Here is a 22,532-nt window from a genome sequence, read left to right as displayed (position 1 = left end):
CAGTGAGGAGAATGCTGAACTGACTTCCTTTGACACTGCGCTAAGATGTTAGTGGTTACTAAGGAAAATGCTAGAATGACACAAACTAATATGTACGGAAAAAAAGAGTAGGATTTATCTAAGGTCAACATTTTTTATAATTATTTTAAAATTTTTATATAAATAATATTATTTTATATTATAGTTTATATTTTAATATGTTGTAATGGTATTTTGTAATTTAAAATATTAATTAGGATAATTTTTAATTTACATCACCCTTACTATAATATTGAAAATTATACGGTTATTTTTATAATTTTAACAAATTAACTAATCCTAGTTAATTATAGGAGTTATGAGTTTACAATTTTAAAAGAATTGGATTTAAATGTATTGCGAGGACACTTTTGAAAAAAGAAAAAAAAACATGATGTCAATAATCCCACGCAATGCCCTCTTAAAAAGTCCTAATTTCGTGGAGTTCTGAAAAGTTGACTTACCCTTCTTGAAGAGCTTATCAAGGCTTGGGTTGCCACTAGGCCAACCCCGTTGGGGTTACTCTTTACTCCATCTTATTTATTTATATTAGTAAACACCAAAGTGATGGTAAAATAATAGACATGTGAGTATAGGTCTACATCACCAAGTTATTTATCTCATTAAAAATGGACTTATCTAGAAAACAAAAATAGAAATGTGAATATAAAGAGATTAAGCTAATTGATTAAGTATAAACTAGAAGGTGACATGTGCAAATGCACATGTGTCAAAAGGATTTATCTATAATTTAAAATATTTATTAAAGGATTTTTGAAAATTGCATACTAAACAAGATACTTTTTGTAATTTTGAAAACTAAGGAGCATAAATTTCAATTTTCTTGATTTTTAATTGAAATGGCCTTATTTGTATTAAATTTAAATATAAAAGTAAGGTTAGTTAATTAGATTTGCATTATCATCTACCTCCTTATAAAAAGCAAAATATTTTTCTAACGTTTTTCGTCAAAAATAATTTATTAAAAAAATTTAAAAATAATTATTTGATAAAATAATTAAAAACATTTTTACCATTCACGACTCCTTGACTCTTTCTTCTTCATCATCTTCTACTTTACCATTCACACCCTAAAATAATGTGTTGGTTATATTTTTAAGAGCTACCTTTTTTGTTAATGTGCTGATCGGAATCATAGGACAATGAAATTGCAAATCTTAGAAAAATATTTGACTTTCTGCCATCTTTCCAATTAGGAACTGTGAGACCAAATGAACAACCCCTTATGACGTTTTTGTTGACGTTCTCCTCGGCATGAGGTATAAATTTCATTCTAAGTTGCTTAACATTTGAATATATTCATCTGCATCACATTTTCTGAAATTAAGCTTGCTAAATTTTGTTATTGTTGATTGTAGTTTTTCATTGTTCCTTTTAAATTCTGATTATTGGCTTTTGATCTCACTAGTTAGATTACTTGACTTGATTGCTGAACTACAGTTTAAGGTACTTCTACTGCCTAATTATTTTCTCAAACTAATAGATTAAGATCTGAATCGTGGGGCTTCTCAAAACATTATTATTGATATTAAAGACAGCAGCATTGCTTTAGTACTCTTATCCAGGGGTGGAGTTAGTAAGGAGTTGATGGGGCAATTGCCCCCATAGAACTTTGAGATACCCCTATATTTTCAACTAATTACATGCCCCATTTGTCCCCACTCCCTCACCTCTCTCCCCATTTGCCCCACACCCTCACCTCCCACCAATATTTGCCGCCACAGCCCCCCCCCCCTCCCCCTCCCCCCCTCTTCAATTTTGTTTTTTTGTTAATGACATTGCCTCTTGACCGGGCCTTCTCATATACTAATTGAAAATGACCTAAATATCTTGTTCTTCAACTTCTAACCAAAAACCTCCGAATTTCTCCCTAAAACCATTCATATTCAAGTTCTTCAACTATACAATTACAAGAAAATCCTGACTCCAACCCTGCTCTTGTCCCATCTTCTTGTAAAGGTTTGTTGTCAATTTTTTCTTAACTTGGATATCCTTTAATCTTCTGGTAGTTGACTTCATTTAATGACTTAATATTGGTTCCTTTTGTCTTTTTTTTTTTTTTTTCACAAGAATCTCATTTTTTTCATGTATATACAAGTTCACCTATTAAAGTTGGAGTTAATCAGGCATTACTTTGATGAATTACTGCTCAGTGTACCTCCATTTGATTGAGTTTTTATTAGTAACAAATAACCACATATTATTTAACATAATTAGTGAGAAATTGTAGAAATTTTTTATGAATTTAGGTAATTTTATGAGATTTTTAATTATAAAATAATTTAAAAAATGCAGAAATTTGGATTTGGTTTATTCATTTATTTTTGAGAATTTTCCTTTAAATCTATTAGTTTCTTAAAATATATATTGATTATTAGGGAACGGAAAGATGATTGCATATCTTACTTGCATCGGCTTGTTAGGATTGAGAGCCCATAATGTGGTGAAATATGTTAGGTTAACACTTAAGAATGGCTATGGGTAGTTTATGTCCATACTGGGTTGCACACTAGCATAAAATTTGCTTATTATCTTTAATTATTTTAAGATGGGTTGTTGGTAAAGTGTTAAATATGAATCGTAGCCAAATACATCCATCTGAAGTTCAAGTGTCCAAATGCCCTTTAATATTTGTGCTTCTAATTGGTGATAGTAAAATTTTAGGAAAAATATATTCCATTGGTTAACCAACCACTTTCCCTAGACCTCGACTCAGGTTTTTGGGAATTTTAGTTCTTGAAATTTGAAGTTATTATTATTCTCTTGATTGAACATACTTGAGATCACACAAATCAGAGTGTATTAATTCTAAAGGTTTTGTAAATCTTTCAATATTTTTAAAAGATTTTTTTAACAAATTTTGATTCAACATAAATTTCACATTTTTTAAATGTATCAATATGCATTTTAGGAATCATACAGTGTTAATTTGATAACCAATCTATTATTAACATAACCTAATCTAGCATGCCAAATATTAGAACACTTAGAATCATAAGCAGATGAAGTAATATTATTAATAAAATCAAAAATTACATTGAGTTTGAACAACCCATCACATAGATAGCCCTTGTGCACAAGCATTCCATTATTTGTGATTATACATTTATTATACTAAAACATCATTTTAAAATCTTTTTACTTAAAAGAGAACTTGAAATCATGTTTCTTTGAATGTCTGGAACGTAAAGCACATCATTCAGAGTTAGAATCTTGCCATATGTGAAATTCACATTCACTTTTCCTTTTCGATCATAGCGGATGTGGAAGAATTTCCCATGAATAATTGTTCATTTCCAACATTGTTGTAGGAGGAAAACATGCCTCTCTTAGAGCATGTGTTTGGTAGTTCCCATGTCTAGCCACTAATCATTGGTATTTCCTACTAGATTCACTTCTGAAAACAACCATCGATAGGTTCTGAGTTTCAGTCACATTGACTTATTCATGTTTTTTATGGTATTGTTGAATTTTTCTTTTGAGACAATCCTTAGTTCAGTGTCCAGGTTTATTGTAGAAATAGCAATTTTCCTTAATTTTCTTAACACTGACTTTTGGACCATGCAAACTCTTCTTTACATACTTTTTATGGAATCCAGGTTTAAATTTTCTAGTGAATTTGTAAAGTTCTTCTTCCATTACATTCGTTTTAAAAATCATAGAATTTGTCTCATTTTTTCGATTATCCTCTTCAATTTTAAGTCTTATCACTAAATCCTCGAGTTTCATTTCCTTTTTTTAATGTTTCAAATTATTTTTAAAGTCTTTCTAAGATGGTGGTAATTTTTCAATTATCAATCCAACTTGAAATCCTTCACTTATACTCATGCCTTCAGCATGAATCTCATGAATAAGGATTTGGAGCTCTTTGGATTGTGATGCTACGGACTTGAAATCTACTATCTTAAAATCTAGAAAATATCCAACAATAAATTTCTTTGTGTCGGCGTCTTCAAGAGTATTTCTCTTCAAGAATTTCTCACAAAGTCTTAGCAGATTCAATGGAAGAATAAACCTTATAAAAAAATAATACTTAATCCATTTATGATATAATTCCGACACATGAAATTAGAATGTTCCCATTTCCGATATTTAGTTCTTTTGCTTTAGTCCTCATCATCATCCAAAGAAACAGGTTCTTGAGTGATGGTATAAACCAAATGTAATGTTGTTAAATAGAACAACATTTTTTATTGTCGGAATTTGAAATTCTTTCTATCGAATTTTTTGAGTTTTTCACTATATATGGAATTAGAGATTTTCTCCATAAAAATCGGTAAGTAATATGAATTTCGTTTTAAATTGTTATTCTCTTGAGTATTGATTTTTTATGGAAAGAGAGAGAAGAAGTTTGAAATAATTCATGATTTTCAAATTGAATGTAATAGAAAAATATTACTTAAAATAAATGGTTGAGGAATGCATAAAGCACTATCCTAATACGAAATCCATCCCTACTACGCTAACACAATCTATAGGTGTTCATTCTCCAAGATATAACAACCCACATTTCCAAGAGTGTACTCGACGATGTTGTGTGCTCTCACAACAAAGAATAAAAGTATATTAATAGTCGAAAATATGTAAAATAAAATATTAGAAATCAAGTATTTTTTGTTTTAAATCGTCAAAACAAAAAGGATATAAATAGAAGAGAATGTACATTGTTTAGAAAAACGGGCCTTTGCACACACCCATGTGAGGTACAAATTCGGGATTTTGCACACTCCCCTACGCGCATGCACACACATTAACATTTTCAGACCGGTGGATCCAAATCTCAATTAGAGTATTGGGTTTTTATCTTGGTCCCCTTCGTGTGTGCACGTAAGTCCGCCCACTTCTTTTATCAACTTTAAAGCTATTAGAAATATAATTATTTTAAAATTGCAAATCAATTCTTCTCCTAGTTGATGTGGGACTAAAATTACACAAGGTAAAAATCAATTCTAACAATTAAAGTTTAAAGCAATAAAGTAGAAAGTAAAAAGTAAAAAATAAAAAATAAAAAACATAAAGCATAAAGCATAGTTGGGATTGATTTATCCTATGGTTAAAACCTACTGAATATTAAAGGGTTTTCAAATTCAACCTTCTAAATTCCAACAATTCTTAATAGATTGGGATGACTTTTTAATTTTTGGCTTTCTTCATTGCAATTTAGGTTGGCTGTGAACTAGTGACATATGCGATTTTGAATTACGAGTTTGTGATACTCAACCAAGTATTGTAGCCAACACTATGAAAGAATTTATTTTCTCAGGAAGGCTCAACAATCTTTGCAAGTCTTTTTTGCTTTTTTAAAAGTAAGAACCATGAGTTCTCGTTTTCTTATTTCTCTTAATTATAAAATCATATGGAATGTGGTGGAACATTAAGATCTCTAATGCTTTCTATGACTGCATATGATACTCTTTTTATAAGATTGCCATATCCCAAAGCCATGGGGTTGATTGAACTATTCTTTTTTCTACATTCAATTTTGTATGAAGCCATGTCTTTTAGTAATTCCAGTTTTTATATCCAATATATATATTTAAAATCTCCTGCTATCTCTTTTAGAATTGTCAACATGCACGTTCCTTCAATTGGAGTTGTTATCAGCCTTCATTGCATATTAGTGCATCATCTCAATTGATTTTCCCTTAGCTTAAGTTGCTATTAAGGCATGGTTGAGAATTGAAGGATGCTCACATCTACTCAATGTTGTTATGATAAGAAATCTAATATTAAGCTATAGTTAAGTTTCTATATAAATTTAGTTTATAAGGTACAATTGAGAATTGAAGAATGTTACATCTACTCAATATTGTTTGGATAAGAAATCCAATAGTAGTTTTTGGTTTTGTTTGGAAATTCTACTTGACAGGAAGGAAAATCATGGTGAAGAGAGACTTCTCCAATACAAGTCAATAAGTGGATCAATTCCTCAATCAAGTCTCAATCTTATTACTTTATTAACTACGAGAACCTCACAAAGTTCTTGGTTGCAAAGTTGATGATCTCGAGATCTTGAAAGTCTCCTTATTTATGAATAGCTCTACAATCATGGCCTCACTCAGTTTGTAATTGGGATTTTCTTTATCAATTTTTATACTTATTGTGCTAACCCATCCCCTTGTTACAGTTTTTTTTTTTCCCTTTTTGTTCATTAAGAATTTAACCAAGAATCGGTTGATGTTTAACTTTTTTGCTTTTCTTGTTCATATGTGAACTACAAGTGAAAACCCTGATAGAGTTGATGATTGATTTGTACAATGCAAGTTCTTCTACCACTTCAAAGTAATATCACACCATTAAAATTATCAAATCTCAATTTTATTTTGTTTGTCAATTAGTCACGAAGATGTTTGAAGACAAGTTCGGAGACACCATGAGAATATTACATTGGGTTTTGCTTATCTAATGTAAATAACAATAGATTAGTATTTGTTATACATGCTATTAAATAGGGGAAATGTTCAGCACCCTAAGTTTTACCACACACTTTAACAAACGTTTTTTGTCCTACATGGGTTAGAAGTTTTGGAATGGGCTGATTTTTGATGAGGATGATCTCTATGATTAGAAGATCATCCTTCCCAAAAATCAGCCCATTCCGAAATGTTTAGCCCAATGTTTACAAGTTGAAAAATCGTGGACCGTCCATTTTTTGTAAATCATTTTTGATGGGGTTAGAAGTTTTGGAATGAGCTGATTTTTGGTGAGGATGATCTCCTCACCATAGAGATCATCCTCACCAAAAATCAGCCCATTCCGAAACTTCTAACCCATGTAGGACAAAACGCGTTTGTTAAAGTGTGTGGTAAAACTTAGGGTGCCGAACGGGACCCATTAAATAGAAAGCATTTAAACATGTATTTTGGCTATGCCTTGCCATGTGTCAATTGGCATTGTTGATACATTCAGATTTCAGTGTACGATCTCACAGCAGTGATCACTAGTAATAGTAAAGATGAAATCAAAATCATTGATTCACAAGGGTATTATAAAAATTTGCAAAAATAAAATAAAATAGTAGGTGGCATGTGAATAGGGAGATTCGACTCATTGATTAATTATCAATCTAGTCAATATCATTAGCACTTTAACTATTTCCTTTTATATTTATTATGATTTTATTTCCCAACATGATCTATTGCCATATAAAATATTACATTTAAAATTATAATAACTTTTTAATATCTTGAGATGAGAGAAAAAAAATATATAAATTTTCTATCAGTACACCTTTCCATGGTTTTTAAATTCAGTATTTCGTCTCGTCTCGTTCAACTCCGATATTGAGTCGTCTCAAACGAGTTTTTCGATACGTTTGGGACGTCTCGTGAGACAAATCAATAAATTGAACTGTGACTCATAAATCTCGTTAAAAAAATTGAATTTGTGAGTTGGTCTTGTTCAACTCCAATACTGAGTTAACTTGGACGATACATCTCGGTCTCGGACGAGTTTAAAAACCATGCACCTTTCAGATTCCTTAAACTTTGGGAATATTCTTTGATCTTAGTTTATGCATTGAGTACGTGTCAAATAGTACACTCTTAAGTAGAATATAGACTCGTGTATCTTACATTCGTTAGATACAATTTTTTTTCTTAATCTTACCTTTTGCAATGGGTAAGTCTAATATCACCAATTTAACAAGAGAATGTTTTTAAAATACCCTAGATTGTTTTGGTTCAGAACCAATCGGAAGAACATCCACCGTTAATTTTGTAGATTCAGAGTAAATGATCGATAAATTAGGTACATCAATCACCAATGAAAAGATAACACGTGGTGCTTCACTGAAGATCTCTATACGAGTCTTCTTACTGGATCACCACTTTGCATCAAGTATCTGTCCATGCCGATCACGTGGACAAATTTAACACCTACCACCAACGTCAATGGTCAATGGTCAATGGTCACACACGATTTCCATATTTGATTTACCCAATATGCCCTTGCTATAATCCATAAAAGATGCCCATCAATGAGCTTAACTTGTAACAGCATTTCAGATGTGCGTTTTATTAACTTCTCACATATATTATCTAACACGTGTCACAATTCAAAACGTTTGATCACTTGGCCGTTTCTCGTCCATTTATCTTACCTACCTCTCTCTCACGTGCAAAAGGGGTGATTTAACATAGACCTCCACATTTTAATGAATAATTGAGATATCCCTATATTTTTAATTAATGACATAAGATACCGTTATGGTAACTTAAGATATAGAGAAATATTTTCCTTACTAGTTTAGTAAGATTTTAAATCTTATTAAGGGTTGTTTTTCTCAAATGGATTACCACACTAACAATCCAACATCGCAGCCCTCTAAATTCCATCAAAAAACTCAGATCTAAAAAAAAAAAAATCAAAAAATTATTTTGAACTTAAACCAAGGTTTTGATAATGGAAGACTAGCAAACCTTTTTTTAATTCCAAAATTTAAAATTAAACTTCAATGGTGAAAAAATAATAATTTTTTCAAAGTTCATAGAATTTCGTTCTCTACAACTCTAAAGTATTAGATCATGGTTTTTTTTTATGATACAAGGTGAGCTCAAGGATGTGAAATCCTTACTAACTTAATCAAATAATCCATTTTAGGATTTTCTTTCCATTTTTGTTATTAACATTATCTATTGAAAACATGAGCTAATCATATAAAATTTGAACTTAAATACTTTCATTTTATGAAATGAGTACGGATAAAAGATTTTGAATAAGTTTTTATGTATTTCCAACTCAAAATCAATATTTTCTAACAAAATAGAAGAAACAAAACAGTTAAGCTTTCTAGTTCTATGTGATGGTAATATTTTTTTTCTTCCTCAAAGCTAGTCATCTTTAACTCTTAATTTTTTATTCGTCATAATCTGTAACCTTCAAACATCAAAACAAGAGAAGAAGATTTTGATAAAAATAGAAAATAATGAAAATTTCAAATTCAAAATTATGAATCACAATGAGGTTGAAAGTCATAGTGATTGAATAATTCGATGATGTCTGATTTTAGGAAGAAAAATCAAATAAGACTTATAATAAATAAAAAAATGATGAAATTTTTGGTAAAATTCTATGGTTTTATAGATGATTTAAAGATAGGTTGAAAATGATGAATTGAAAATGAAAAGAAGATTGCACAAATCGGGTTCGATTCCACTCTTGAGTTTTTCTCATGATTTAACTGGGGGACCATGGCGATGGATTATTGTGGTAATTCTTCCCGAGATTAGTCGTGGTGCGCGCAAGCTAGCCCAGACACTCGATTAACAAAAAAAAAAATTAAATAGATAAAAGAAATTTACCATAAAGATTGTCTCGAAATTTGATTACAACATAATAATTCCAACAACTGATGCATTAAGCATATTATGTTATATTTTTTTTTCATCAAACTCAATTTTGATTGTAGGTTAAAATTTTTTAGCCAAGAAGGTGAACTTAACTGATTTTTGGGAAGAAAAATAAAAGTCAATCGGTAGCCTAATCTCGATTAGATCTGTAAGGCATTCTTTCTCTTTGATTATTTTTTTTTTAGAGGTTTAAATCTTGTTTGTAAAGGAGAAAAATCTTTGATTTTGGTTTCGATTTCATTCAAAATTTCTTTCGGTGTAGAATTAGATCTGTAGAATCAAAGTGGCAGAATGGCTGTTATCGAGTTTTTAGTTCTGATTTTTCAAAACAGCTATTGTATTTGATCTAGATCTATAATTGTTTTAGTTTGGTGTGGTGATTTGGTTAATTTTCTGTTGATTTGCTATCAGATCTGGCATTTTTAGCTTCTAGTATGGTGGAAATAGTGTAATTTTTATTTTTGCTGAATTTGATTGGTTCATTGAAATCTAGTTGTTTTGGATCTATTTTCGGTTCATTTCTTCACTTATAGGCACTCGTTCTGGTTCTGGAAGTTGTTAGAAGTCTATTTCTAGGGTTTCAATTGGAAATCTTGTTTCCTTTTTTTATTGGATCTAATTTTTCTACAATGTGCTATGTTTTTTTACCAAGATTTCAAGTTGGCCTTGTCGAAACAAAGTTCAGAATTGATTTGGAGTTAAACTATGTATACATATTGATCTAGTTGGGTTACATAACCTTTTTAAGTTTAACGATTTTTCCAAGACTTTCCTGATTCAGAATTTTAATAGCTGAATTGTTCGCTTTCAGGGGTTATTTAAAATTTTTTGGCTGGAAATACTTTACTTAGCTTAATTTTTTAGGTCTGAATCATCCCTCAATTCCGAATCTACCTTTTGATATCTCTTTACAAAACCTTTTTGAAGGTTGACAATTTTTATGTTTTAAACCTACTCTTCTGATTCAGGATTCTAATAGCTGAATTATCGTCTTTCCTGTTCATTTATTTATTTATTTTTATTAGGTGGGTGGGGGGTTGGAGATACTTTGTTTCGTTTAATTTTTTAGGTCTGAATCATCCTCTAGATTTTGGATCTATTTTCTAATATCTCTTTACATCGTGATCTGTTTGTTGTTTATCCCAAGACTTCAAGTGTACTTTGGGGAAACTAAGTTCAGAGTGGATTTGGAGTTAAACCACGTATAGACATCTATCCCTCTGGGTTACAAATCCGTTTTGAAGTTTGAAGATTTTTTTAAACTTACTCTTCTGATTCAGAATTCTAATAACTTAATTGTTATCTTTTCCTTGGGTTGTTTAATTTTTTTTTTTCCCCTTGGAGATACTTTATTTTGTTTGATATTTTAAATCTGAATCAATCTCTAAATTTTGATGTAGAGGCTGTTTGGATATGGCCACATATAAACCCAAGAACATCCTAATTACTGGGGCCGCTGGTTTCATTGCATCCCATGTCGCCAATCGGCTCGTTCGGAACTATCCGGACTACAAGATTGTTGTCCTTGACAAACTAGATTACTGTTCCAATCTGAAGAACCTCCTACCTTCTCGATCGTCTCCCAACTTCAAGTTTGTCAAGGGAGACATCGGTAGTGCTGATCTTGTTAACTTCCTCCTCATTACCGAGTCCATCGACACAATAATGCATTTTGCAGCTCAGACACACGTTGACAACTCCTTTGGCAACAGCTTTGAGTTTACCAAGAACAACATCTATGGCACCCATGTTCTTCTAGAAGCTTGCAAGGTTACTGGCCAGATTAAGAGGTTCATCCACGTGAGCACAGATGAGGTCTATGGTGAGACAGATGAGGATGCTGTCGTGGGAAACCATGAGGCTTCTCAGCTCCTCCCAACAAACCCATATTCCGCAACAAAAGCTGGGGCTGAAATGCTTGTAATGGCATATGGTAGGTCATATGGATTACCTGTCATAACAACTCGAGGAAACAATGTCTATGGGCCGAACCAGTTTCCTGAAAAATTAATTCCAAAGTTTATCCTCTTGGCCATGAAAGGGAAGCCTCTTCCAATTCATGGGGACGGATCTAACGTTCGGAGTTACCTTTACTGTGAGGATGTTGCCGAGGCTTTTGAGGTCGTTCTCCATAAAGGAGAGGTTGGACATGTTTATAATATTGGGACAAAGAAAGAAAGGAGAGTGATTGATGTGGCCAATGATATATGCAAACTTTTCTCATTGGATTCAAATACAACTATTAAGTTTGTGGACAATAGACCATTTAATGATCAAAGGTACTTCTTGGATGATCAGAAGCTGAAGAACTTGGGGTGGTCAGAACGGACTAGGTGGGAAGAAGGGCTAAAGAAGACTATGGAATGGTACACTAGCAATCCTGATTGGTGGGGCGATGTTTCTGGAGCATTGCTGCCTCATCCAAGAATGTTGATGATGCCGGGGAGATCTGAAGAAAGCAATGTTGTGTCCTCTCATGCAAAAGACAATCCTAGTCAGAAACGAATGGTGGTTCCAGTTTCAAAGAGCCACACTTCTACTCCAAAATCATCCTATAAGTTCTTGATATACGGTAAGACAGGATGGATCGGGGGTCTTCTTGGGAAGATATGTGAGAAACAAGGGATTCCCTATGAATACGGTAGAGGGCGACTTGAGGAACGGTCATCTCTTTTTGCAGATATTCAGAATGTCAAGCCTACTCATGTTTTTAGTGCTGCTGGTGTGACTGGTAGACCTAACGTTGACTGGTGTGAGTCTCACAAAGTTGAGACAATTCGCACAAATGTTGCGGGCACATTGAACTTAGCAGATGCTTGCAGGGAACATGGGTTGCTAATGATGAATTTCGCTACTGGTTGCATATTCGAATATGATGCTACACACCCTGAAGGGTCCGGCATTGGGTTCAAAGAAGAAGACAAACCCAATTTCATTGGTTCATTTTATTCAAAGACCAAAGCCATGGTAACTTCACACCACTGTCCCTGATTGAATTATAGTTTCACATATTGTGACGTTTTATAAATTTTTAAGTGCTTATTAGTATATATTTCCATTGATGCATGAACCAGGTTGAAGAGCTTTTGAAAGAGTACGAAAATGTTTGTACCCTCAGAGTCCGTATGCCAATTTCATCTGATCTTAACAACCCACGCAACTTCATTACGAAGATTTCTCGTTATAACAAAGTGGTTAACATTCCAAACAGCATGACAGTATTGGATGAACTTCTACCCATTGCAGTTGAGATGGCGAAACGGAATTTGAGGGGTATATGGAACTTCACAAACCCTGGTGTCGTGAGTCATAATGAGATTCTAGAGATGTACAAGAGTTATATTGATCCCAACTTTAAGTGGGCTAACTTCACTCTTGAAGAGCAGGCCAAGGTAATAGTTGCCCCTCGAAGCAACAATGAAATGGATGGAGTGAAGTTGAAGAAGGAATTTCCTGAGTTGCTGTCAATAAAGGACTCGCTGATCAAGTACGTCTTTGAACCCAACAAGAAAACTTAAGTTGCAAAGCTAGCAGGTTAGGTGTTGGATTGATCACATTGATCGGGACTGACCTCCGCATATTGCATTACTGTGTGTTTTCAAGTCCCTTCTTATTGTTGTCAATTCTAGTCTTCCCATCATCATTTCTGTTCTTTTAATTTTAGCAGTTAAGATAATTTGCCTACGCCGTTTGTAGTTGTCTTATTTTAATAATATATATTTTGTTAGTTTAGTCATGCTTTAGGATTTTTTTTTCCTATTTTTATGAGGTGCTTTTGGATGAATTCTTCATATATCTTGTGTTCTGCAATATTTAGGGCATTTAAGCTTTTGAGTTCTAATTTGTGAAGCTGTTTGTTTCTTTAATTTCACCGACATTTACCTTCTTTTGCCGTCACTATTAAAAGTTATAGTTAGTATGGTGTTGCAGTAGTTTGGTTAGTTTTTTGGGAGGGAAGCCTCCAAACTTGGGCAAACCATTAGATGAGATATACCATTAAGGGTACGAGAGTCACCTGGTGAAAACAATCCATATTATCTATATTGTTCTAGGTGGTGAAGTTGTATTCACACACGCCTATGTCCGAATTATTGAGTTTTTGAGGAGCACTTTGCACGTCAAACAGATTTGACAGTGTTCAAATGAGTTGATCATTCGTGAAGGGGTTTGATTATGGGTCTAGGATATTTGACTTTACAAATTGGCTGAAAAGGGTGTGTTTCTTTCTCTTGGACTGTAGATTGAATCTGAAGTGATTTAGGGATCCAAATCGTGATTGTTGAGGCAAATAATCATAAGTGACTATATGCTGCATCTCCCTATTACATGATCTCCTCTCCTTCTCTTTTTATAGTGATTATTAGTCCTTTCAATAGAAAAATCTTAAAACCTACAAAAGAAATCCTTGTCCTAATTATATTATATTTTTCGCATTTACTGCCATGCAAATTTCGTAATTATCTAAAATGGGAGAGTCCTCCCAAATTAGGGATTTTTCCATAATTAGATAGAATTCCACCCAAACGTTGTCAAGTGTCCAACTCGAGATGTGAGTTGATTATTGTGAATGAACGATCTAGATGAGAGTCAATTTTTATCCCTCCACAATAATGATGATGATGATCATGATGCATATCTAGGCATTTTCCATAAGAGTCGTGATAATATGACTCTCCAAGTGGCATCATACTCAATCGACCCCTTGACGTGGAGAACTCAATCTCTGTTTCGTGTGACCACTTCCTGCCACATCAGCCACTAATATGAAGAAAAAAAGAAAATGAAAAATGCTTTTTGATCTCCATTGTAGATATGAAATCGAAAGCTCTACTTCGTTTCTTTTTTCTTCATCATAAATTTTTTTTTTTTAAATAGGGAGTCAATTGAGCATTCAGATCTCGATTTCAAATTTGAAAACTCAAGCTCTACTTTCTCTTCTGCTTGACCTGTTATTTTTTGAAGAGATAAAAGGGGAACTCTGATTTCATTTATGAATTCGTTTAGTGCGAATTATTTATTTATTTATTTTCTCTTTAGTGGGTGACCCTGTAAAACTCATGTGACATTTTGATCTCATTGACCTCCACGATTTTAGTTTCTAAATTGCACATGAACTCTATAATATAATAGATTTCCATTTTTAATGGAAATCCTAGTATCATTAGAATTATATTTTTTAAGAAATTAGTAGGAGACCTTGATGGATAAGAAACGTACTAAAAGAATTAATCTAGGCCCTTAACCTTCATCTATAAAAAGGGATTGGCCAACCCCATATTAGAATTGTTGAAAGGACATGAACGTTGAAAATGTTGAGATAAAGGAAGTGATATCCATCGATCATAAAAATACAACCAATCCAAATATAGAGAAGGGAGAAGGTGAGTATAGAAAAAAAGACCAATTCGATTGAGGTTTCGCAAAAGAGGAAAGATGAGATTAAATGGAGCATCTTCAGAAACATTGGATTAATGTTTAATAATGGCGCAAGGTAAGTAATAATAAAAATAACTAGATTTTAATTCATAAATGATTGTTTGAGATAGATGTTTGATTAATTCTATTGGGATAAAATAATAGTCGTGTTAAGATTTGAGTAATAGTGAAGAAGATACAACTCCTTGAGTTGATTTTTTTTTTTTTTTTAAGAGTAAGACGAAAGGGGGGAAGTCAGATTAGAAATGGGAAGGAAGACTCGATTTTGTTTTTGTTTATCTATTCGTTAGTAGTTGATGAGGAGCAGCCTACATAGTAGGCAGTTTTCATGTGAAAGCAAGATTGAGTTCTCCACGTTAGCGAGTCGATTGAGTATGCCACTTGGAGAGTCATATTATCCCAGCTCTTTTCATAATTAAGGTATTATGATTCTGCTGGGATTTGGTCATTGCAAAAAATGAAACTTGAAGCAAAGAGAGTGTTAATGTTTTTTTTTTTTTATATATGGGAGCTTTTGCATTGGTTGGAGTGCTAGTAGACTAATTTGTCTTAGCTTTCGTTGATTTTTAAAATCTTGCATAGAAACAAGGGTAAATTATTAAAAAAAAATCCAAAAAAAAAAAGAAAATTAATTTGTAAAAAAGAAACTAAATTTAAAAAAAAAATTATAAGCACAAACCTTTTTCGGCCCTGAACTCTCATATTTTCTCGTCTTTCTTCATTTTCTCTCTCCTACTTTCATATCTTTTCTTCCTTCCTCAGATTTCATTTCTCTCTCTCTCTCTCTCTCGTTCTTCGTTTTCTCTTTCTTACTTTCATTTCTTTTTCTCATATATTGAGATCTTAATCTTAATCAACGTGATCATGATCAAGATTATGACAGTAATCATGATCATGATCGTGATCTTAATCAACGTGATCGATTGTCTTACGATACAGATCACGATCATGATTACTATCATGATCACAATCGTGATCTTAATTAACGTGATCATGATTGTCTTAAGATGCGGATCATGATCATGATCAAGATTATGATCGACGCGATTATGATTGTCCTACGATACGGATCACGATCACAATCATGATCTTGATCTTAATCAACGTGATCATGATTGTCTTAAGATGAGGATCATGATCATGATCAAGATTATGATCGACGTGATTATGATTGTCCTACGATACAGATCACGATCACGATCATGATCTTGATCTTAATCACGTGATCATGATTGTTCTAAGATGCGGATCACGATCAAAATCTTGATCATGATCATGATCATATTGATTAAGATCAATATCTCAATATATGAGAGAAAATAGGTGAAAGTAGGAGAGAGAAAACGCAGAAAGAGAGAAAAATGAAAACAAGGGAGAGAAATGAGAGGAAAGTAGGAAAGAGAAATTTTCGACCCTAAAAAAGGGGAAAGTACGAATTAATTTTTAATTTTTTTTAAATAATTTTCCCTAGAAACAAAAATGCATGGAGAGTTACATGCCAATGGAAACTAAGATGTCATCTGAATGGTGAATTTGCTATTTTCTTTTGATGACTTTGAACTTAAAATAACCCGTGGCACGATCAATTTGCTATTTTCTTTTGATGACTTTGAACTTAAAATAACCTGTGGCACGATCAATTAAGCCCATTAACCCTGTGAGGGATTGTTTTTTTTTTGTTCACTTATAAACAAATATTGAACTTTAATGGTGATTTATACTTTAATAAATTTGATAATGGTTCTTACTCATACATTTGATTATTTATAGGTGACATCCATGTTACTCTAATTAAACCATGTTTTAGGTAAAATTACTAGACGCCATGAGAGAATCATTATAAATCACCCCTATTTTTTCTTCGTAAATTGATGGTTCATTTGTTGAAGGGTGGGTCTATTGCACACAATGAAATGGCCATTTGCACCAACTTTCTTGCAATACCCACCTTAACTTTAAAATAACTATCTATACACACCTATTTTCTGATTTCTTTAAAATAACTAGTTGTACACATTTGTTAGGTATCGAACGATTGCACCCAAACCAAAATATCGAATGAACATCTAAACCTAATTTGTCATTCTCATCTCCAATGCTAAACCAAACCAAACAATTACACCCCAAACGGAACTTCCATTGTGTTTTAATCACTTATCCTTATATGATTTAGGCACATAATCAATTTTATTTTATTTCTTTAGAAAACCTTTAGGATTCTTATTATGGTATATAAGATATGTCAATTAACTTCATTTTCTCTATGTAAACATAATTTTAATGTTTCTATATCTCTAATGGTTGTAATCGCATTTTATAAAAAATTTAGGTCTGTTCGATAATCCAGTACTGAATTTTGTACGGTGTGCTTGCTACCGAGAACTCAATAAATATTTCAATACACAAGTACCAAAAAAACACTAAATACTTTAAATTCAAAAGTTTCTTATTGGTAAGCTTTATTGAAATAGCTATGGCACACTAGGTATCTACCTATCGAGTATGATTTGTTCAATTTGGTATTGTAATATCGAACAAAGAAAAACTTTATTAAAAAAAAATTTCATAAAAATTATGTTTCACTTTGCATGTACTCAATGTTTAAAAGTAACGACAACATTCATATCAAATAGTTACAATCATACTTACATAACATAAATATAATGGCATACAAACCTAAATAAATTCGCTCGTGGGCCTTAAAACATTGATATCAAATTGGCTTGCAAGCTTCAAAAAATAACATAACTCAATCACTGCCGTTGTCGAGGATTATTGGACTTTCACGTAGTGTGACATCTAATCTAATCATTTTTCTAAATTGTTCAATTCTATCTAAGAAAATACTCGCCCAATTTGAAGCTAATGAATAATGGTGACTTCTCCAAACCTCAGTGATAGGAGATATCAAACACTCTTCTTGCATAAAAAGGTGAATAAAATGACCATCTATGAAATTGATTGCAATGATTTGGATGCCACAAGTCCTATTTGGTAAAATTGTCAACTTCTGCGGTTGTTGACAAATGTAGTTGTTAATTGTAAAAAAGCGTTGGGGTCAAAATTGCGTTTGATAAACTGCATCTGAAAATTGTTGTCTTGTTTGCAAAATTATTGTTTGGTATTTCCTAAAAACAATTGCAGCTGTTTGATTATGAAAAATTGACCAGAAAACCCTCACCAATAACTAATGAACCAAATGTTAAATAAACCAGACAAATAAATTAAATAAATAATATTAAATTATAATTAAATAAGTAAAATAAAAGATAAAATATTTAAAATTTATCTAATATTAATACATTATAGCTATTAACACAATCAAAATTTTAGCAGTATCTCCTCTATAAATAGGGATCATCAAATTTTTTATTTATTTAACATCACCTGTTTAATCTCAAAATACAAATATCATTCATATCCATACATCTTACATATTAAATCCTACTTAAACAAAATACTAAAAAATAGTAAGGTAAAGAAACCTAATAACTATAACCAATATAATATTACTAGCAATTGTAACATATAAAAGAAATTTGATCATGTTTCTTCTCCTTCATCAACTTTTTTTTTTTGGATAAGTATCATCCCCTCCACCTTGAATATCAATTTCATCAGTCCAAATAAAACAACTTGCATGCTTTTGTAAACAATAGTTAATATTTAAAATTAATATTAAAAAAAATGATTGATAGTAAAATATAATAATTTGCATTACCTACCATGTAGGGCACCTATAAAAGATCCTTCCATTATTTTATTTTGTGGTTGTGTGTATATCCCTTATCACCCGACCACAAAAACAATGAGGCTCGTAGCGTGCCATACTATCGCATTCATTCAAGATTAATAAAGAATGATAAATATATGAAGACACTTAAACATTAACAAAGTTAAACATAATTTTCAAATTCATACAAATTTTTTACACAAAAATTACATTAACAATGAAACATTTCTAAAACTATACATCATTGTTTCTAGTTTGACCGATCATGATTGTGTTTGTTATTGCATTTCTCCTTCTTATCACATGCCCTCACAATTGTCTACATATTGTGATATTACCATCATAATTATTATTTTTCCTCATGACTTCCTCAAGTTCTACATCTACATAATTCTCGTTATCATATATAGCAAATTCTACATCTACCAATACTTCCTTCTTGATGAAGTTTTGTAATGCCATACATGAAACAACAATGCCACATTGCATATGAAACTTACAAGAAGTTATATTCCTCAACATTGACCATCTTAGCTTTTAATATATCAAAACAATGTTCAATGACATTGCAAAGGAAATGGTGCAAATGATTCAATAGTTCTTTCTTCTGACTCTTTTATGTACTCCCATACTTTCATAAATGGTAATAGACACCTTGATAAGGTGTCAAATACCCATTCACCAAATAAAATTTTTCTAGTGACAAAAAAAGACGTGAAATAAATTACTTCACTAATTAATTATAGGTGAACTAAATTTAAAATAATTTTGTAAGTTTTTTACCTGGAGGTGGATATGAGAATCCAAACAAAAAGGTCATTGATGATAGAGAAAAACACAAAAGAATGATTTGCAGATCCCTCCCAACTAGCACAAAAATATAAAATAGCATGTTAAACGAATAACAAGCCATAACATTTTGAGTTGTTCCTCCCTTACGTCCTCTATAAGGCGCTAATCATCTTTTGCAATGATAGCATTTATGTATGTGCCACCAATCGCACCAATACAATCTGTGTTATTTAAAATTGGCCAAACATTAATAAAAATATTTTTACCTATTATAAGGCTATAAAAAGAACTAGTAATATCTTAAAATATAGCCAAAATATCCAATTAGTACGGGTCTATAAAGGTACAACATCAAACGAATGAGGAATAATCAATTCCATGGGCATATGTAGAATTGTCTTTAATACTTTGTGAAAGTATACACTAACAATTTGTTCAGAATATTGGAATTGTTCTTGAATCGTACTATTCATTGAATTCCAAGCGATTACTATAATGAATATAATCATCTTGTTTATATATACTTGTTCATATATTGAGAAATATCATGATCTCTTTAATAACCCATTTTTCTCCAAAATAGTGCATAAACTATTTTGGATCTTGTACAGGAACATTAACGCACTAGCCCCCAATGGGCTGTTTTACAGCTCACAGCTCTTATGCTTGTTGTTATTAAGCCCAATAGCCATGGATCAGGCCTTAAAACAATTATACTAGTCTTGGGCTTGGATGTAGTAATGGACTAGGTTGGGCTTCAGCATAATTTGAATCTTACTAAGTTAGTAACTTTAGCTTACCATCATTTATTTTTGGTTTTTTTTTTATCAATTTTTTTTTACGGCTTTGTGTAAACCTTTTGAGGCTTAATAATTAAAAACTGGGGTGCCAATAGAGGTTTTAACAAAATTAAAATCCAAATATCTTCCTTGTTTTCTCCACATCGTTCTTCAGAGTTTGATGAAGAACCGATGCTCTCTCTCTCTTGTTCTTGGCTGAACAACTTAAATCTCGGCACCGTAATGAACTCCTCCATCTCCGTCAATTTCGGCGATCCTCGATCATCTATTCTCTCTCTCGAACTTTCTTTTATTCTTTTTTTTTTTCACGTCTCTACCCCCAAAATCGTGTCCAAGAAGGACTCCTTCTTCATCAAACCCATCAAACCAGCTTGGTGAAATCCTTTCACTCCTTCTCTAACACAAATAGCCGATTTCAAGAAGGATTCATCTTCTATAAATGGAGCACACGGTTACTACTTGATGATGGTTAATTCTTGAAGAGATTTGCAGTGACAACTCAGTTCTTGGACTGCTACGTGCCCACATGTACCCTTTGCTTCTTCTCCTTCCTTCTTCTTAAATTTTTCTTTTTTCTTTTTGCCCAAAACAGGGGTTGCGACTTCTACCCACAAACGAACTATCTGGGTTCGTTTGAATCTGATCCCAAATGGGTGAAAAGTCCGTGGATCGTAAATTGAGGACGACGTTCCATCTATGAAGAAGAAAGGATTGAGATTGGGTTCTCTTTTTTTTTTTTAAATAAATTTCAAAACAGGGGCTGTAACAATGACCTCTTTGGAAAATTTCTTGCTGGGTTTACCCATCTTAGCTACTTTGTTTGGTGAATAGAGAAGTTTATAGGGAAAAAAAAAGTAAGATCGGGTTTCTTCTTGGGGATTGGAACAGAGTCGTTCTTGACAGTAGACTTTAGAAACTTCTTCAACGTAGCAACAACAACATTGGGTTTATTTATTTATTTTTATTTTTTCAGAATCAGATTTGTTGGAAGAATTTGAATAGCTCAGAGCGGCTTTCTTTTCTTATTCCAACTGTTCTTCGAAACAAAGGTTCGGGCTGGTTCTTTTTGTTAGCAACAACAGTCGGCGGGTAACTTCTTTTTCTTAATCTCGTCCATGAACGATTTTATTTATTCATCTATCTCTTTTAGATGGATGTTTATCCACATTAATGGCAGCAAGAAGAGGTCCACAGTTGATTTTCTCTGATGAATGATGGAGTGTTTGCGTGATTGCAACGGGGCCAACTATGAGTGATATTTGTTTCGTAGGATTCATGGAATGACGCCACTGATGAGGGATATATCTTCTTCAACCCTCTCTCTCCCCTTTTCGAATTTTTTTATCACTGTAAAGAGAAGCAGGTTCATCATTGGCTAGCCATGGAGTTCGAACTTCAAAGGATCTCTATCCATTAACTTGGTTGTGAGGTGTGCAAAATCATCGAAGATAATGGTCCTTGCAGCATCCAAAATAAAATGGGGGCGGAGGTCTCTAAACCCTTTGGATTATCCAAAGGGTTCTGTTAGAGATACTTGTTAGAGATCTATTGTAAAAGCCTGAATTTTCAATTAGTATCTCGAAGAAAAATAAATATTAAAATTTTAAGACAATCTTGAAAATGGGACTTAGGGGTAAAACTTTAGGATGTTTTTGATCATTTTTAATGAAATCTAACCTCACCATTAAATTCAAAATAATCGAAAAACATAGTTTAGCCTGTAAACAATCTCAAGTGCGAGTCCGAATAAAAAAGTTACAAAATCCTTGATTATCGAGTCGGATCAGGTTAAAATAATGACTTTTTCCTAGAACAAGAATTATTAAGATTCGATTATACCATTGGGTGCATAACGAAAAATTATTGAATATGGACTATTTATTTATCATTTTTGGAGTACAGAAAGTCGAATTATCGTCAAAAATGAAAATGACATCAATTTTAGGGGCACCTCAGGTCAAAAATGTAAATTTTTGTTAGAGATAGAATTTGTAGAAATTGACTATACCATTAGATCCGGAACGAAAAATTAGGCGAAATAGAATATTAATTTGTTAGTTTTGGAGTCCGGATGATCAAGTTATCGTCGATCAAAATAATTGACAAAAAATATCTAATTCATCCCAAATTTTATATAAATAAAATTTTTAATTTTTTTATTCTTTCGTCTTCTCCAACCCATCCAAACATAGCCAACGCGTTATATAAATTTTTTTTTTTTTTTTAAACTTCTACCTCAGATCTCGTGCAAATGGCTCGTCGTCGACGACCGACGAAGAAGGGAGAAACGTTCGCAGCCTCGACATCTACAAAACCCACCCAACCTTTTTTCGTTTCACTTTCTTTTTCACCCGATATCATCAAAAATCAGTCGTGTTTATA

The 22,532-nt window shown here is 32.4% G+C and overlaps 1 protein-coding gene across 1 annotated transcript; it reads left to right on the top strand.

The window, feature by feature from the left end:
* The first annotated feature begins 9,500 nt into the window (after positions 1-9,500).
* On the top strand, positions 9,501-13,125 carry LOC147387845 (trifunctional UDP-glucose 4,6-dehydratase/UDP-4-keto-6-deoxy-D-glucose 3,5-epimerase/UDP-4-keto-L-rhamnose-reductase RHM1-like). The gene is made up of 3 exons (XM_086420691.1): positions 9,501-9,537; positions 10,792-12,356; positions 12,464-13,125. Exons 2-3 carry the CDS (start codon positions 10,803-10,805, stop codon positions 12,905-12,907), a joined length of 1,998 nt encoding a protein of 665 aa, XP_086276817.1. The 5' UTR covers positions 9,501-9,537; positions 10,792-10,802; the 3' UTR covers positions 12,908-13,125.
* Positions 13,126-22,532: the final 9,407 nt, after the last annotated feature.

This window comes from Akebia trifoliata, chromosome 13 (genome assembly GCF_017979445.1).
Source record: "Akebia trifoliata isolate Shusen 1 chromosome 13, ASM1797944v1, whole genome shotgun sequence".
NCBI classification, from domain to species: domain Eukaryota; kingdom Viridiplantae; phylum Streptophyta; class Magnoliopsida; order Ranunculales; family Lardizabalaceae; genus Akebia; species Akebia trifoliata.
The sequence above is the reverse complement of the archived record's forward strand: the minus strand, read 5'-3'. Positions and strand labels throughout refer to the sequence as shown.

Bases quoted from the DNA above. Each gene is read 5' to 3' on its own strand.
- LOC147387845 (XM_086420691.1), top strand. From the start codon at position 10,803: ATGGCCACATATAAACCCAAGAACATCCTAATTACTGGGGCCGCTGGT. The intron at 12,357-12,463 runs GTAACTTCACAC...TGCATGAACCAG, and splicing joins ATTCAAAGACCAAAGCCATG to GTTGAAGAGCTTTTGAAAGA.